Here is an 18,179-nt window from a genome sequence, read left to right as displayed (position 1 = left end):
AGAGTTTGCAACCCCAACACACATGATTCCCCAGTTGGTGGGGCTTCTCACTATAGCGAAAAACCTTCACAAAACATCCAAAACAGTCGCCAATCTGCCAACAGCAACACTTTAATGCTGCTCCGTGCACTCGTACAAGAGCATATGGAAACTTAAAATTTGGTAAATGGTTGCACGCGCACAGAGGGGTCAGAGTGTAGTTTGCATTATGTTCTGCGCTGGTGTTGTTGGTCCTTGCCCACTACACTACTTGCCTTTGAGTGGTCCGGTGAAGGACAACCGTTTTGGAGGGGGCAGAGCGTATGATGTATTCACGGTGGTCAGTCCCACCCCCCGGTGCGGAAGGGCACACACAACCCCGCCGCAAGCTGTGCTGGAAGAGTGCAAAAAAAGAGAGATGCACCAACACACCAAGAGCTCACCACCACACCAGTGCATGATGTTGTTGTAGCAGCGAAGCGTAACAGAAGAGGAAGGCACCGCGAGTATCGGTTGCGAATGGCGCAAAACTGGTGTAAGCGGTGGCACACTGTGGCATCCCTTTTCCCCCTGTTCTCTCCCTGGGTGTCTAGGGCCCTACTCCTTTACGGGAACAGGTAACACTGATCCCCGTTTCGGACCTTCTCCATCTGTCGATCGGCAAAAAGCATTTTTTTCATCAAGAGGCCACAGCAACAACAGCAACAAAATGCCTCCATAGCACCGGCACAAAAGGGGAGAGAGGGCGCAAAATACAAAATCCGTCGATCGATGCTGACCGTTTTTTTTTTTTTTTGAGGGTGGGGAAGCCGCGAGAAAGACACGAAGGAATTCCCTTCCCGTACAGCGGTGTGGAGAGAGAACGGCGGAGGCACCACACACACAGACAAATACTAGGGCACAAGCGCGCAAATCGAGGACACGAGAGACAAACGTCACGCGCGCGCTCGGCCAATCTAAGGGGGTAGTTGTTGCTGCTGCTTTGCAATCTCTCTCGTCGCCGCCCCTCACGCGGTTGTTGTTCGCGCAACCAAACCAACCCCCCAATGTTACCCCCACGAACACGCAACACAGCCACCAAGAGGGAGAGAGAGAGAGCAAGCAAACAGGAATGAGAGTGAAAGAGAGTCCCCGCGCTCGAAAGTCTCTTCGAAATGTCAAAATTATAAACAGTGCTGCAAGCTGTCACGCACACAAAGCCATAGCAGCAGCGGCGTTTGTGTTGGTGTGCGCGCGGGATGCGCGTTTATGCTTTGCGGGGTTGTGAAATTTCTTACCCTGTGGGGGTTTTTGGTTGGCGTGGGGGATGGGGGAGGAGCGAGAGTTAAATCGATCGTGCCCTGACGATGATGTGGTAGTGGTGGTGTGGTGTGTATATATATGAAGGGTCTACACCCGGTCTGCCTGTCGTGTGACGGCACGCGCAAACGATGAAACGATGATAATAGAGGCGACTGCTGTGTGCCGTGTGACGTTTTTTTAATGTCATTTTTACGTACACAACGTCGCAGAGAGAAAGCATAAAAAGCAACGTGAGAGCCGTGGAGATGGTGAAGTGGAGAGATCGTGCACAGGCACAGCGATCCACGCCAAGCGCCCTCTACATTAACATCTCTACACTCTACGCTCGATGAAATGGACGAAACCGATGCCACCTCACAGCATCAACACATTTCAAAGTATTGCGAGCAGTTTGCACGTAACTGTAAAGCTGCTCCTCGCTCCCACTCCCAACCCCAGCTACAACCGGGAAGTGTATATGTGTGTAAACGACGCAAAGCGACCAAAAGCGAGTTTTGACGTAAGAAGCGCCGAAGAACACAGCATATGCCGCTAGGCACACAAACACTCCGCGTTCGACCAAATCAACCCTGTTTACACACGACCGACCGTTTGGCTCTTGTGCGCGGGTTTGGCTAGTGTTTTGCGAGAAGCAGCAGCAGCAGCCGGGAGCGACCGACAAATGAGTAACGACTGGCGTTGCGAAAACCCGCGGTTCCGGGGCAGAAGTTGGGTGAGAAGGTGTTAACATAGTTATCGATCATATTAGCATGAGAAGGGCTTTATCTTATCCTGCCCATTCGTTAATGGCACTTCCTTTATCGCGCACTGTGCGATACATTTCGTATCAAATTAACGTATCAGCAAATGTGCTTATCAATTAACAATATTCTTCGTCTCTGTTTCGCTGAGATATATATGTCATGCTACATCAACGAACGTTCTTCTTCTTGCTTGAAGCAATTCTTGTGAGCACGTTTCAAGGGGGCTATACTCCGCTCTTTTTGCGTGATAGTTAAGGCGAAGGCAGGCAGGCCCGAAAGAGATGGCGGTATGTGATTAGTTTGCAGTAAAAAGCAAACGCGTTTGATAATGTGCCGAAAATGAAGAGACAACGAAACCATCTAGCCAAGTGATAGTTTCCTCCCCCCGTCTCGTCTCCCCCACAAAACAGAGAGACGAAGAGATGGAGAAAGAGTAAGAGAGAGAGCACGCGCATGCGCCCAAAGATAACAAAAAGCAATACACATACACACTTGCGAACGATTTTCTCCATTCGAACGATTTAGTGTCTCGTCGTTGTTGATATCGTTCCGGCTGGACAGTGGCCGCACGAACTCTGTACTTGAAGAGGGGGGAGGGGGTATAGGGGAGAGGGTCACCTCTAAAAAGAAGTCTTCTCCGCTGTCGTTTTCGTGCCAAAGTCGCCAAATGGTAATGTAATGAATTTATTCGGACACAGCTCCTTGGCAATGTGTCCTTTGCACGTGCTTACGATGACGTACGGAAGGCGACTTGATTCATGTGCACAGTAAAAAGAGCGATAAAATATGCTCTGAAAATGGTTGATATGTGCCGTGAGTCTCCGTGTGGGGTTCACACAATACCCATAACCTTACCCAAGGTATGGTAACACATAGAGGGAAACGGAGCTGAATGGGTACCACGGTCTTCATAGTGGTATGATGTATGGGTGTAAAGCATGAATTATACGAAGCCCACAAACACTACGAACTTATTCTCAGTATGCAAACAAAAATATGCTGTAAATTTTAATGCTTCTCTGATTTCTATGACCTCTATGTCAGCCAATTTTATGTGAGTGGCAAGGTATATAGAGAAAGTCATGTTTAAATTGTATCAGAAGCCTAAAATGAGTAACAATACACCTATGTATAATATAAAGGATGCATGAAATATCAAATCATACAACATTTTAGTTTACTAGGCTCTTGTACTGATTTGTTCTTAAAAATATAGAAGTGAAATATTTTTGAAAGTTTTTTTTTTCAAGAGAAACAATATTCAACCACAAAGGTTACATTTTACTCCCACATCCCGTAAACACATAAACGAACGAATGAATGTGCTTCTTCCTGTGCAACGGAAGACATCCGTAGCATTGTGGAAAAAAGCAACATGGAAACAAAAGACACATAAAATACGGTCCGCCGTAGCAAGCGAACAGAGAAGCTTTTCCACGTCAAGAACCACGCGAGAGATCGGGTTAAAGCGACGCAAGAGGAAGAGAAGCTCGTGGTATAACATAGTTTTTCGCATGAACGACTTCCACCGGTAGAAACAGTTGGCAAAACGGTAATAAATTCCTTCTAAGCTTTCGCGTAATGGAAAACCAAACCCTGTGGAAGCTGATGATGTGAAACGAGTCGTATAAGATTATGACATATACGTGATAATATTTACACTCCGTTCAATTGATGTATATTAACTTTACGTGCAGTACACCATTGTTTTGAATAGAATTTGTTACTTTTGCATTTTTGAGCATTTGTTACTACTTGCAATCCCAAAGCTGGACAGCTTCTACAACCAATCGTTTTTTTCACTAAATCCGTTTGCACTAGTGCAAAACTTGATCCACCAAGACATTAGGACGGTGGAGACACACAGGTCGTCGTCATCTATATGGCCCCACCATAAAATAGTTCCCAGACTGTGCGCACAGCGGCAACCACGGGAGGGTCTGTCGTCTGCTTTTCGCATCCTCCACAACCACCTCTCCATATAACCTGCCAGCAATTCATTCACCCCTTGTACACGACCACCCTTCCTTCCATTTAACCCTTTTAGACCCACCATACTAACAGACCCCGGTTTCTTTTTCCACTCCGGCGCGCCTGGAGCAGGGAAAACACACCGAAAGGGTTTAATAGTCGAAAACAAAACAAACCGCGGAGACGCAACCAACACCGATTCAGGAGAATGGGAGAAAGAAAAGCGAATGGAAAATGCTTTGCGCGCTACTAGCGTGCGCACACACACACATATCGCTCTCGCACTCAACACGTCCTCATGCGCGCGTGGAAACGCAAAAGCCAGAGTAAAAGAAAAAGAGGTTGAGTGACCTCAGCAAACCGCCAGACGGCGGCGGAACGGTAGAATGAATGAAATGAACGAAAGATGAATGCACTGGTGAAGGTGGTCTTGAGAACGCGCGCAGAACCTGCAACAAAAAGAGAAAAAAAGCGTACGTACAAACACCGGAGGGGTCCTTCCTCACTTCCAACGGGTAGGCGGTAGGTAAGGAGGTGAAAACCGCCGGCCAAAAGTAACGGAATCGTGTATCTTTAAAGGTGTTTGGTGCAATGAAATCTAATTTTTGGCATTCCCCACTTAGCCGGCAATAGTGGAAAGAATATTTTTGAAGCAAAAAATGTACAATAATGTTCCAGTTTTACAATAGAATAAAAACATATGTTAAATCAAGCACATAGCCATAGCATCAAGCCATAGGAACATAAAGTGCATAACTGAGGCACAAAACGGAACGATCCCTAAGGTCGAATGGAAGCTTCCCAAAAACTCGTCCACGTCCGCCGAAGCATATGGGACGCTGTTTTTTCTTCGAGCTGAGGGGCGCACTCTGACGAACAGAGCCCTCGTTTTGATTCGAGCTCGAACTGTTTTACACTTTTTTTCTGCTGCTACTCTGCTTCAACCTTCAGCTTCATTCCACAAGCCGTACGAACGCGCACGGCCCAGGTCGATGGCCGCCACGGGGACCTTAGAGCAGCGGCTGTGAAGCAGCCACAGTACACGGGCTGCGAGAGGGAGCTTCTTCACCGTGGCCGTGTGCGAAATGAAACCACCCCCCATACCCTCATTTTTCTTTTCCACCTAGCTGCTTCAAAAAAGCTCTTTCTTTCTGTGCTTTTTGCAAAGGCACACGACGGTGTGTGTGTGTGTCTGGAGGGTTGTTCGTGGCGGTAGTTGTTTTCGGATGGATGCGGCGGACCGAGCAGAAAAGTAGTACAATACACTCTTTTGCTCGGTTCACGACTTCCTTTGCTTCGAGTTTTTCACTGCTCGCTTGAAGATGGTTCGCTGGCTTTCGATCTACCGCAAAGGAAAACGTCTGACGTCAAGTTGTGTGAGGTTGTGTGTGAGTGGTGCTTTTGCTTTTTCTCCTCCAAACTCGATCGAAGCAGAAGTTGCCCACTACAAAATCGATGCACACAATATTAAAGAAGAAAAAAAAACGATGCAGCCACAGTACACACTACACGGCGGAGTGGGGGTGTTGAAATTATCAAATGAAACATAAAATATCTCAGACAACCGTGCCCACATATGGTGGATGGAGCGGGTTTGCGCCTACAACAACAATAATCTCGTTTGTGTTTCGCCGGTTCGCGTGAGTTCACGTGTAATTAATGATGGCATTAACGACATTCACGACACACGGCAGCTATATCACATGCAAATCGGTTCTCGCTGAGCGCAACACCGTCGCTGCTGTTGCGCTCATTACGCTCAGTGACGATTTGGACCCAATACTACTCTTTAAGTGTAAAATGTTATTCTTAACAAGTTGTTTCTCATTAAATTCCTGTTCATTTCCTGTACATTTCGATTTATTCATAAAAATAAATTTGATGAATCTTGCGCAAAAATGAAATTGTACCAAAATAACAATCCAATCCAATAATTACCATTCCATGCTTAAACCAGCAATTCCAAAGCATACAATCGCTACAGCTCCAATGCACACGAGGAAACATGTGCACATAGGAACGAAAATAAGAGACAATCCCATTTGCAGTTCGTTGAATGAAAAAAAAATCTTCTTAAATCAAGACATCGCACGCCTGATCGTAGAGGAACAAACGAAGGAAGAAGAGCAGGTCATTCTACCACAAGTGCACGAACCAAACAAAAAAAACATCAGCAGCAGGGAGAACCCGGCAAGCATGTGCCCGCCAGCCAGAGGACGCTTGCAAATGCAAATTAATTCTCCCGCACGGTGCATACAAAATTGCACATTTGCCTCAGTGCACTCTCACAGCATTCTCGCTGAACTTCGATGGAGAATATATCGCCCCCGGGTGCTGGTGATGATATCGATAGCATATTATACTGCTTTACGAGGATTTTTTTTTATTCTTACACGTGCAACGCATGGCCGAGGAATACGGAAAGTGTACAGTATGCATCAGAGCATATCAAGGGAGGTTGTATCTCATGACAGTCTCAAGCCGACAACGATACGTTTACTTTATACTTAAAAATTTGAAAAAGCTCTGCATGTTACATGGTTTAAGCTAACTAAAAGTAAAAAGGATTGCAAATGTCTTATATTTTATTAAGCAATCAACTACCTTTTACTTCTGAACTATTGAAGAACATTAAAAAAAGACGACACTTAAAGTGAATCTTTTTTTTTGCTCTGAGACCAAATCCATTCGATACGCATCGTTTCACGATGCTTCAACGGTATAATCAGAAGTACAAAAGCACAAACGCATAAATACAGGGCATGTGTGTGTATGTGCTGGGAGCGTTTCGCTTCATGAAATTCTATCATTCTCTTTCGCTCGCGCTAAACACTGTGTCTGAGCTGACTATCATAAATCCACCGCACAGAAGTGAAAAAAAAACGCTTTAAAGTCTACTAAATGTCACATCCACAACACGAAGAAGCATAACACCGCCAGCAACACAAAAACCACGCTCACACAGACGGGCAGACACATGGTGGTGGCACCACACATTAGCGCAAATGATCATAAACAAGTGGGCACTCATAACTTGCTGCTCTTTTCTCGGCCCTATCCTGCCTTCATACCCTCATACAAATACGCATACGCAGGCAGGGCAGGTTTTTCAACTAGCTTAAAACGCCGAAACAAACAAACGTTGGCCGGTTCGATGAATGTGTGCGGCGTGTTTATTTTGTTTCCGTTGGCCTTGAAGATTCAGGGAAAACTATTTTCAACCACGATCCCACTACGGTTTGGCTCCGTTGCAGAAAACCGGTGTTGTGAGTAAAAGATAAGAAAGTAAAAAGTTTTTGTCGGCAGCGTTTTAGATAGGATGAGCAGAATCTAACACGTAATTTGCCTTATGTGACGAATAACGCGATATAATTACGGAGGTCATATAGATCAAATCTTTTAAGAAATGGCAATAAATTTGAAAATAGTAAATTTAGTGCACTAATATAACCGAACATTTTTGTAACATATCTATTGGATATTATTTCATCATATCTTGATATTATTTAAAATTTAAAACGATGATTATTAAACATCACAAAAAACAAGAACAACTCGAAGCACGCTAACTATAGCGACCCTTTCATTCGGAACAGGAGAGAGAGTGAAAGAAATAGCCGCTCGCACAAACGGCATTGCCGGCGAGAGCTGTGAAGCGAAGGAATGCACTGCAAAAGGGCATTAGAACATTGGAAGCGATGCTATGCGCATGATTACAGGCGGACGATTGAAGTCTCCTTCAAACGTTATTTTTCCAGCATGAAAGTTCAAAGTACCACATTAAAGCAAGGTTAGCCTGAAATGAGCATCGCATTTTAAGTGCAACAAAATGTGGATCCACTTTGAAGGACTAGAAAGATGAATTTCATTACGTGGCATTCTTTTTGGTACTTTTTTTGAATCATATAGCGTATGAACTTGAGAAGGAATCGTGTGACTAACGCACGGCTCATTTCTATGTTAATGAGACTCCGTTTGTCGAACGATCAACATAGCCGGCTTTCGGGTAGGCCGGCGATTTGTTGATGACTCAGAGAAATGAAACCGGCACCCAACAAGAGAGAAAAGTTCGGGAGCGTTCCCACTGTAAGTTGTGATTGCTGCTGTTGCTTAAAATCTACAACTGAGCAGTGTTGGCCTCTCGATTTCTCTTCTGTATTTTATTTGCAAATGATTTCGTTCGTAGTCTAATATTTGGGTCGCACAACATATCAATTACAAAGGCGATCATAAGATTTTAGCTAAACGTCACGTATAGCGAAACAGACACGATCAAGCGTGATAACCAGCGTGGTACGCTATGTTGGTTACAATATAGTTCAATTTTCACCATTTATGTAGATCGAATAATATCATTCGTAATGCTAAGAACGGAATCAAATCAAGGTTGCTTTTCACGAAACAATTTTTACAACCTATCTTCTAAAAAAAGGGTAATTTTCTCCAAATAATCGCATATCAGCGAATATGCGAATCTTGAAACATAAAGTATATAACACTCAAAAAACGTAACACTTGACACTCCCCGGCCAATACATTGTTGCAACAGCGTGGCGCTGATCTGGCTCTCTACGTATGTGTTTGTTTATCCGCAAACAATTCCAAAGCCGGCAGTCATTCAAACAGGAAAACTGCCCCCCATTAAACCCCTATTTACGATGTGAAGCTCATAACGATCGCTCCGTCGGCGTGTGATCGTATCGCACACATTTTCTACACCGACGCGAAATTGGCGAACGGCGGGGAAGGAAACTTTATACTGCGCTTGCAACTCTGCCGCCGCCACCACCGCTCACGCAGATACATATACACAGTGCGCTAAATGCCACAAACGGGCCGAGAAAACGATCGTTTTACGAGCGACTGCCGCATTTACGATCGTGAATGCAACCACCGCGAGAACATCTCGACGATATTCGCACACAGACGAATCCAACAGGCAGAGAGGCATCGATGTGTATGCAATGCATAAAGCGGCACAATTATCACGTACTTAATAATAAAAGTGCCATAAAAATACAACACGACCAACGGACGACATCTATGCATACTATTTTTGAGGATGCTTATCTGTGGGACAGAGGTGGGTAAGATCGAGCAGCCTTTATGTACCGAATCGTACAATTTTATGGCAATTTAAACGAAAGCTTGATAGGTTCACGAGTTGGCAATATGATTGTTTAATTAAAGTAAAGCCTATAATCAGCTCAAACGTGTTCTTAATTAATCATGTGCATTTCCCCCTTTCTTATTAGGTAGCGCGATACCCCACTTCAAGGGGGCCTTAAATAGAGCTGTTAATTGAAATCACCCCAGTGAGGGATGCTAGTAGCTCCAACAAAACGCACAGCACAATGGACGCTCCAGTTCTTTGATAGCGTACACAAGCTACATCGCCACCCTCACGACGGCCTGTAGCAAGATAAGGGATGATAAAAATGACGTAGGACCATTGACCGCTGCCGCCTTAGCCCCGATCGAGCAAGAAGAACTTGACCAACGCTCTAATGCACGGTCCTCCTTCAGGGTCGTTACGGTAGGCCGCGATAACAATCCAAACATGTGCCCAAGAAGACGAGCACCGCGCGGAGCAATAAACCAACGGAACAAAAATCATACACAAAAAGAAATCGCTGCCCGTTCACGGTATCAATTGTCCGCATCAGCTCTGATAACGCGAGATGCTTTCCCACCATACCACAAAAGCATAACGAAGAAGTTTGGTATCTCCTACGAACATGCCACTCCCAATGTCAATTCTCACAGCAACTTCGTCAAGAGGCGTAGACAAACATTGAAAGTGAGCAAATACAACACGCTCTTCGTTGCCTTGGCGAAACAACAAGCATTGTGGCACCCCACAATCCAGTGGAATGTCGTGCACACAAAGTCAGCTGGAACCTATGATTAAAACAGTGATAATTCTCAACCATGCCAAAGGCTTCGTTGACCACTTTTTTCGCACACACACAAACACATGTATATGCCATACCAAGATTGCTTTCGATTTCTTTCGTGTTTAACACACGCGTTGGGAACTGTGTGGATTTTTTTTTTTCACTCTCAATGTTAGCTCTTATCAACAAGCGCTCGGCAAAGCTGCAGGGAAAGCACAAACCACGACTTCTCCAAAACCACTAACGATGAAAATAGTACCAAAAAAGTAGTACTTAGGGAGGTGATAACATGCTTGCTTGAGGAAAACAGCAAATTCGCTTCCGCTTGTCAATTTTTTTTACAACACATGTTCCTAACTGTAAGCTTCATGATTGATGGCAAGATTCAAACTAGTCCGCATCAGTGCGCGAGATTAGCGGATCATAATGAGAGAGTAGATTTTGATTTCGGGGCACTGTTTGCTCTATTACAAAAAAAATGAACCAATTTCATTTCATCGGAGGACGGCATAGAAAACGTTCTCGTTTAGCGATATAAAGCCGGCATGTTGTTCTAATGGATCACTAGGACCAGCCCAGATTTCCACCATGTGCTCAAAAACTTGTTCTCAGTATCTACTATAACCCTAAATTTTACTCTGCTCGAAGAACCTCCAGACCCCTTCTGACCAAATACATACACACAGACAATTTAACACATAGATACACGCACACACACACACTCATACACGACACAATTATGATTTAAAACGATCTGTTTAATGTCAATTGTTTCTCCACTTGGTGTACACACTCTCCACGTTAGATTGCTCTCAACGTAGCAAAACCGAACGGCGTGCCGTCGCATACACCTCTCCAACCTCTTCCTTTTGCACTCCTCGCATAGTTGTTTGATTGTTTGTTTGTTTGTTTGTTTGTTTAGGCGCAGTAAGGTTTTACGGGAAGTTATTATTTACACAACACACACGACTGAAGCGGAAAATCCCCAACAGTCCAGAGTACTAATGAAAGTACGCACACTCACACATACGAACGTTTTGTTGAATGCGGAGGTAACCATAATAAGACAACAAACAATGGTAACAAAATGGCTTTTCACTACAATGTTCACTCGTCGTCTGTACAGAAGGACGGCGTATTAGTGCGTTATATGTGAGCGCATTAAACTCAAACAATCACGTTCTGTTTGTGGCAGCGAATAGTCACATTCGTAGAATAGACTTCAGCAACTCATGCTCATTTTGCGTCGTTTGATAAACAAAGGATAGTTTTGGGAAAATAACATCATCTTTGCTGCTGTAGATACAAATTGGATCAGCTCTAGATACACACACACATACTGACTATTTTCGAACTGATTGTTACACTACTCACTACAGCCTCACAGGAAGCAAACTTACCAAAGCGAAGAAGTTTGTGTGGCAATCTTCCAAACTGGCGCCGTTAGTTTGGTGATTCTGGTGCGTCATGCTTGTATTGTTGTAACGAACATTTTCTTACGGACGAACAGGTGTAATTTAAGAGCGTTGGTTTTGGTTGTTGTTGTTGTTGCTGTTGTAGCAGTTGGTGTGTTGTGTTGACGACGACACTACGGCACCGTACCGACGAGAGCGGAGGCAAATTTAGCAACACGCGCCCGTTTGTATATGTACACAGACACACACACGCGCACACACGCACACCGTATGCTATGGATAGTATGAACGCACACTGACACACTTCGCGTAGACAATTTCTTATCTATTTCCTTCTTTCCCCTTTCTTCGGTGTGCCCTTATTCTTCTTCGTACGCACGGTACGTGAAATTTATCTATTTTGCTCCCTTAATTCACACTTTGCTTCACACCACTTACAGGAATTAAAAAAAAAAAAACTGTGTGCGAACGATGCCACGACGATTCGTGTGCTATTGCATACTTGGGCGCTACCCAACACACACACAAACAAACACACAAACGCAACAGTGCACCCCCGTTTTACTGGCGATGCAGCAAGCGTCGCTGCTGTAGTGGCGGCGGCGGCGGCAGGCGAACGCGGTCGCGTTGTTGCAGTGGGTAAACCGTAAACAACAACATTGGTACACTAATTTTAAAAACCGTACACATACACACCGCTACGGTTTTAATTGCACACACGGGCGGGTGGGTTTTGGTACAGCCACAACACACCGCACACTCTCTTTCGCTCTCTTTATCACTCGCTTATTGCTCTTTCGCTCTTTCTCACACACACAGACCGTACAGCGTGCTAGAGACGGGTAGTGGTGTAGTAGTGGTGTAAGGAGGGAGCTAATTTTCTTCTATAATTTCTCTACAATATTGCAACCCCCTTCTTTTGTGTGCCGTTGTTGTTGCTGCTGCTACACCAGTGCACTTTCTCTTTTGCAGCTTCTCACCTTTACCTGTGTTGTGTGTGTGCTCTATTTTATTGCATTGGACCCGCACGATCTCTTTTACTATTTTGCTTTACGTTTTATAAACACACACGAACGCACTGCTGTACACACAGGCACGCACACACACATACACATCTACAGAAACACACACACACACTTTGGTGGTGAAATGAACAAATTAAAACAGAGCCACTTTCTTGCGCAGCGAAACGATGTACACTCGCATATACACGTCGCACTGATTATTTTTTTACACTGAACTTAACCAGCCGACACACAATAAATACTTTTGCACAATTTAGCACTCCTATAGCTCGTTTATCCTCGTTTTGTTTGTGGTGTGTGTACTTAGGAGTAGATTAAATTCCTCCTTCTGCCTACTGGGGCTCTTCAAGACTTAAACCGATAAAACGGTAGACACACAATTTCGCGCAACTCATCAAACGCCAAGAAGGATGGGCAAGGTAGCGCTTGCACCAACGACGAAGTAGACTTCAAGCCAAGCTCGCACCACAGTTAACCGATGAAAACTGATGAGCTGATGAGAGGCTGAACCACACACGCTAGATGGTTGTTGGGTCTTCTCCCTACCCTTCACTAACTGTTCGAGAGTGTGCGTTTAGATCTGTTCAAGCGCGCGCACACACACAATTGCACAGCGGCCACGAATCAGGATACACGCGCACGCACACACCGGTTCAGCACAACCAAGCGCGGCTAAGGGCGACCAACACACGGGACTCAATGCACACACAGCAGCTGTGTCTGTGTGCGATAGAGAGAGTGCTCCACAAAGGGTACTTTCCCTCTCTCGCTCGCTGTACGAGGCTTGCTGTGTGCTGTCGAGGCCGCACACACTCTATTTTTCTCGCTCTCTCTCTCACACTCGATCGTGCGAGGTTGGGCTCTCTTTTCGGCACATTCTCGCCGCAACACGCATACTTTCGTCGAGCGACGTTCGCTTTGAACGATTTGGTAGTGGAGTGGATGTATGTTTTTTTTTTCTTTGCTGGGTGCTCTTTAACCACTTCGATGCACTTTTTTATTACACGATTAAACCCTTTTCTCTATACACTCTCACACACACACACACGCGCGGTTAAATAAGAAGCTGATCTTAGGGGTCTTTTGCGAGGAAAAGTTCATTTTCTTCCCCTTATTTATTGCACCACGGTTTTACTATTGCTTTTACTTTGCGGTCTTTGTTACATTTTGGCACGTCTGGTGTCACTGAGCCGTAATGCAGACACACTTACATTTAGGAAACATACACACACACAAAAGCACTGTTTAAATGTACATGCTTCTTCTGTTCCAGGCGACGGCGGACGTTGATCGATTCGCGTCAAGTCGGCACTGACGACGTCTCGGTACTGCTGCTGCTGCTGCTTTCCACACCGTCGCTAAACGCTAGACGCACACACACACACACACACACTGGCGAAACACCGACTGCTGTGGTGGAAATAGAGAGACACAAAAAGCAACGGAAAAAAGAAGATTGAAAACGGTTGTGTTGTGAATACACACGGACAGTACAAGCGAATATATCTCCCATCCTCCCAACCCCCTCATACATTCAATCCAGCTAGAAAGTGGTACACAAATCGATGAACAATCACTACCACACCACACGCTACAACCCAGCGCAGAGGGCTACAGCACCAGCAACAACAACTGCTCAGTTAGACGAGGGCGCCGCTCGCCTCTGCCTGTGTATGTGTATTAGCGCCGTTCGCCTGCCGTTCGCGAATGGAATTCAAATTCGAAGGTGTTCTACGAGAGCACAGGGGCGGCACCTGGTGTGGGAAGGGGCAAGGGAAAAACTCGCTGCGCCAATTCGAAGAAGGTCGATCGCGCGCGCCTGTAGATGCGTTCATGTGTGCACACGCTACCGTGTGCAAGTGTGTGGGTGCGCGTACGCCGCTGAAATTGCTCATTGCTACCTCCCGCTCGCCACAGCGCGTACACTTTGCGATGCGCTCTCGCTCGCTCTCTATCTCTCTCTCTCGTGCGTGATAGTGTACAAGGGTTTTCTAACTTTTTTCTCTCACTCTCTTTACAAAACCAAAAACACACACACACAAGCGCCGCTATCCCGTACGCACACAGGCTGGTGGTGTAATTCGAAAATGAATTAAAACATTTAAACTCAATGGGCTCGATCTTTTCAAGCGTTAATAATTTTCTCTACTCTCTCTCTCTCTCTCTTCAAGCTGTATGCATCCGTACAACGTGTGTCTAATCGATGAAACAAAATGAGAGACACAAAACGTCAAACCGACTGTAGCGGCACTAAATGTCCTTCGCAAGTCGTGGGACGTGTGTGTGTGTGTGTAATGCTAAAATATAGCCTACTTTGACTGTGTCCGTGTGCGCGCGCGCGTCCGTGTGTGTGTGTTTGGTACGGCGTTTTGCGACGGGGTACTATTCGCGGGTATGGAGATGCGAGAGACAGAGCTCTACAGCACACATACACCATTGCCATTATCTGGTCGTCTCAGTCACGAGAAGCAACACAAGGGAAAAAACGGTATCTAACATTATTTCGCAGCACACACACACACCATTGCTGTAACCAGCGGCAGCATACCGCTTTAACCCTTCCTACGCATGCAAAAAGAAAAACAACAAAAAAGTATTTGACGCACCAACTAACTAATCTTATCGAAACGCTTTTGCTAACTGTCTGCAAACAAGTGCGAAATACCATGAAGAGCCATATTTCGTTCTCACCAACAAAAAAAAAAACCATTCTATAGACGCATACACGCGCCTGCTATCTATGTATTGCTGCCCGTAGCTATCGTTCCCTAATCATGATACGTATCCTGTGCCAAAGGACACACACCGCGACTGTTTCATCGCTGTCTCTAGTAGGCGAACGCAAGGATGTTCTGGTGTGTGTGTGCACTGTGCGTACACTGTGTACTGTTGTGTGTGCAGTGGAATCTTTGCGTGTGGTGTAGTGTGCCTCATCCATCAATTTTATCTTTACTACCTACGCACACAGCCACACACACACGCAAGCACACGCACACCGCACATATCGAGACGCACGCACGCAGTGAAACAGTGAGTAATAAGGGAAGAAAGCAACACAAGAAAAAAAAACAAGTTTTCTGTGCGATGCTAGCCGTACGGCAAGCGAGGGGGGGAGAACACAAAAATGGACGTCTTGTACCGAATAAGACACGATTATTACAACGGTGAACGAACCAAAACCAAAAAAAACGTCATCCGCGCACACATTCATTCCCTGCTGCTCGATACGACTGATACGGCCACGCACACACACACACACACACACACACGCAGGAGGTGAATCGCATCGCATTGATCGTGACTGTCAGTGTGCGTACACTGGGCATAGAAACACGCACACACACACGCACGCAAACACTACACAGCGAATGGAAAATTGGTCGAAAAAAGGGTCGAGGCACACTTGTTAGTTTTACCGCTGCATTGTCATTTCACTAAACGTTAACTTGCAAAATCTCTTCTCTACTGAAGGGCAAAACAGAGACTAACACCAAAACCCTGTCGCTCGCAGCCGCACGCCACGGCCAGCCCGATATCGGTATTGGTTATTTATTTTCTCAGTAAAACGAGGCCACACTGCCCACTAACACACACACCGCTGCCCAAAACGTTACGCACTGTCCCTTCCCCCCCACCTCCCCCTGCATGATACACTGGCTTGTGAGTCAAAAATTTGCTTACACAAAAACTCACTAACACACACAGGCGGGCGGGCGCGCTCGCTCTTCTAATATGCTCTCTAACTGTCTTTCGCTCTTTCGCTCTCTCTCTCTCGCTCTCCGCGGACTGTCCGGTCGAATGGAGGATGATGACGGACACGGGGAAAGAAAGCTGTTTAAATGTACAAAGAAAATTCCTACCCCAAAAAGCCCAATAGCTGCTTCAGCACGCTGGGTTGTTTTCTCGATGCACCGTTACTAGACTACTGCGCTTTCCCAACCACATCCCTCACTGCACCTGGGAGGTGTACTTTTCACTGTGCGTGCTGTTGAAAAGTTCAGTTCCTTGAATCTATACCGTAGGGCACGCACACATACACACACACGGCTGGTAATAATAAATACGCGCACGCTTACTTCCGGATCGGTACCAAAGGTTCCCGGATTGCCGCGACAGTGCGACAGAGAGAGAGGGAGAGGGGGGAAAGAGCGAGCTAATGAGAGGAAAACCCGCTTTTCTTTTAATCACTGTTGAGTTTCACTGAAACAAGATCTGCTCACCCCGTCGTAGTCCGTGCGGTTTTGCTGCTTTCGAAGCTTTCGGCTTCACTCACGCACACTCTGCGGGGTGTACACGGTGCGCGCACCACTGTCTGTTTTTCTCTCTCTTATTTCTTTCCTTTCCGAACTGTGCTGGTGTTGCTTCCTCGCACCGTGTCGGTCACCCCACTGTGTTACACTGTAATGAGTCTACTCTCACGCTCGAGCAGAGTCATCGATCCGATTTCCTTTCTTTTTAAAATAGCAACCCACCGTACGTACCGACGGCTTGGATGCCTTGATGTGCTGGGTCGTCCCGTGTACTCTATCGTACTAACTGTACCGCACACCTTTAGGGCTGCTGCTGCTGCTGCTGGCCGTTGAGTAAGCACATCCGCGCATACACACACACACCCGGGGGAGAAGCGTTCCGAGTTCCGAGGTTTCAGGATACACACAGCATCATCACACTGCTGCATAGACACACATACGCACTTGGGCGATCACACGTACTTGGGCAAACGCGAACCAGTGAATTGTCGCTGCTGGCACGGTTTACGGTGGTCTCAGCAAGAGTCTGCTCTGCCTGCTCGAGCCATTTTAGCTGTGAAGCTGTTTCACCAACGCACACGCACACTAGGATGTAGCGCGTAGCGGCTTACGAGTGTGTACGCATACTCATACACACACAAACACACACGCACAGCGGTTTTGCTCCCGTCGCGGTTTGACAGCCAGCTATGGTTTGAGCGCTTAGGCGGTGCTCTGTAAAGATGGGTCGGGGGAACATACGTTTCGAGTATTTAGTCATTTCCACACATTTGTTTTGTCATACAAAATTTTCTCTCGTCAGATTGTACTTCAATTTAGTTTTGATGATAAATAGGAAAGTCTATATACAGGGTTTCCCACGATTTATTGGTTGGTTCCCACGATTTATTGGTGCGTTCCCACGATTTTTTGGTCATTTCCCATAATTTTTTGGTAGCAACCCACGATTTATTGGTCGGTTCCCAAATATTATTGGTCGGTTCCCAAATATTATTGGTCGTTTCCCAAATATTATTGGTCGGTATTATATTATATTATATTTGGGAACCGACCAATAATATTTGGGAAACGACCAATAATATTTGGGAACCGACCAATAATATTTGGGAACCGACCAATAAATCGTGGGTTGCTACCAAAAAATTATGGGAAATGACCAAAAAATCGTGGGAACGCACCAATAAATCGTGGGAACCAACCAATAAATCGTGGGAAACCCTGTAAGACAGAGGTCGAGTCGTCCAGAACATTTGATCAAAAAGCGAGGGATTACTGAAAAAACTACTCCATGCCACGTTCATGAGAAAGATATGTATAGTTAAACTAAGTTTTGAGCAAAAAAGCACAATTAGCCCTAAAAAGTGTATGGTTGTTTGGAATCGTTTGTGAACGCTTTTTCATCTAACTGTCAAAAATAAGCTTTCAAAATGGTGGGCCAAAATCGAGCTATGCATCGACCTCTGTATTACAGGGTTTCCCACGATAGATTGGTTGGTTCCCACGATTTATTGGTGCGTTCCCACGATTTTTTGGTCATTTCCCATAATTTTTTGGTAGCAACCCACGATTTATTGGTCGGTTCCCAAATATTATTGGT

General features: G+C 45.6%; 1 protein-coding gene across 2 annotated transcripts in view; it reads right to left on the bottom strand.

The window, feature by feature from the left end:
- Positions 1 to 14,586, bottom strand: part of LOC120954013 (mediator of RNA polymerase II transcription subunit 13) — a 50,496-nt gene extending 35,910 nt beyond the window's left edge. The window contains exon 1 of one of the 2 annotated variants that reach the window (XM_049607034.1): positions 11,293 to 14,586. In XM_049607034.1, coding sequence (XP_049462991.1) covers positions 11,293 to 11,361 — 69 coding nt within the window. In that variant the 5' untranslated portion in view covers positions 11,362 to 14,586. The remainder of the gene's footprint in view (positions 1 to 11,292) is intronic. The other variant, XM_040374525.2, reaches the window with a different exon arrangement.
- Between the last annotated feature and the right edge of the window lie 3,593 nt (positions 14,587 to 18,179).

This window comes from Anopheles coluzzii, chromosome 2, assembly GCF_943734685.1.
Source record: "Anopheles coluzzii chromosome 2, AcolN3, whole genome shotgun sequence".
Taxonomy (NCBI): domain Eukaryota; kingdom Metazoa; phylum Arthropoda; class Insecta; order Diptera; family Culicidae; genus Anopheles; species Anopheles coluzzii.
This window is presented reverse-complemented; position numbering and strand designations above follow the sequence as displayed.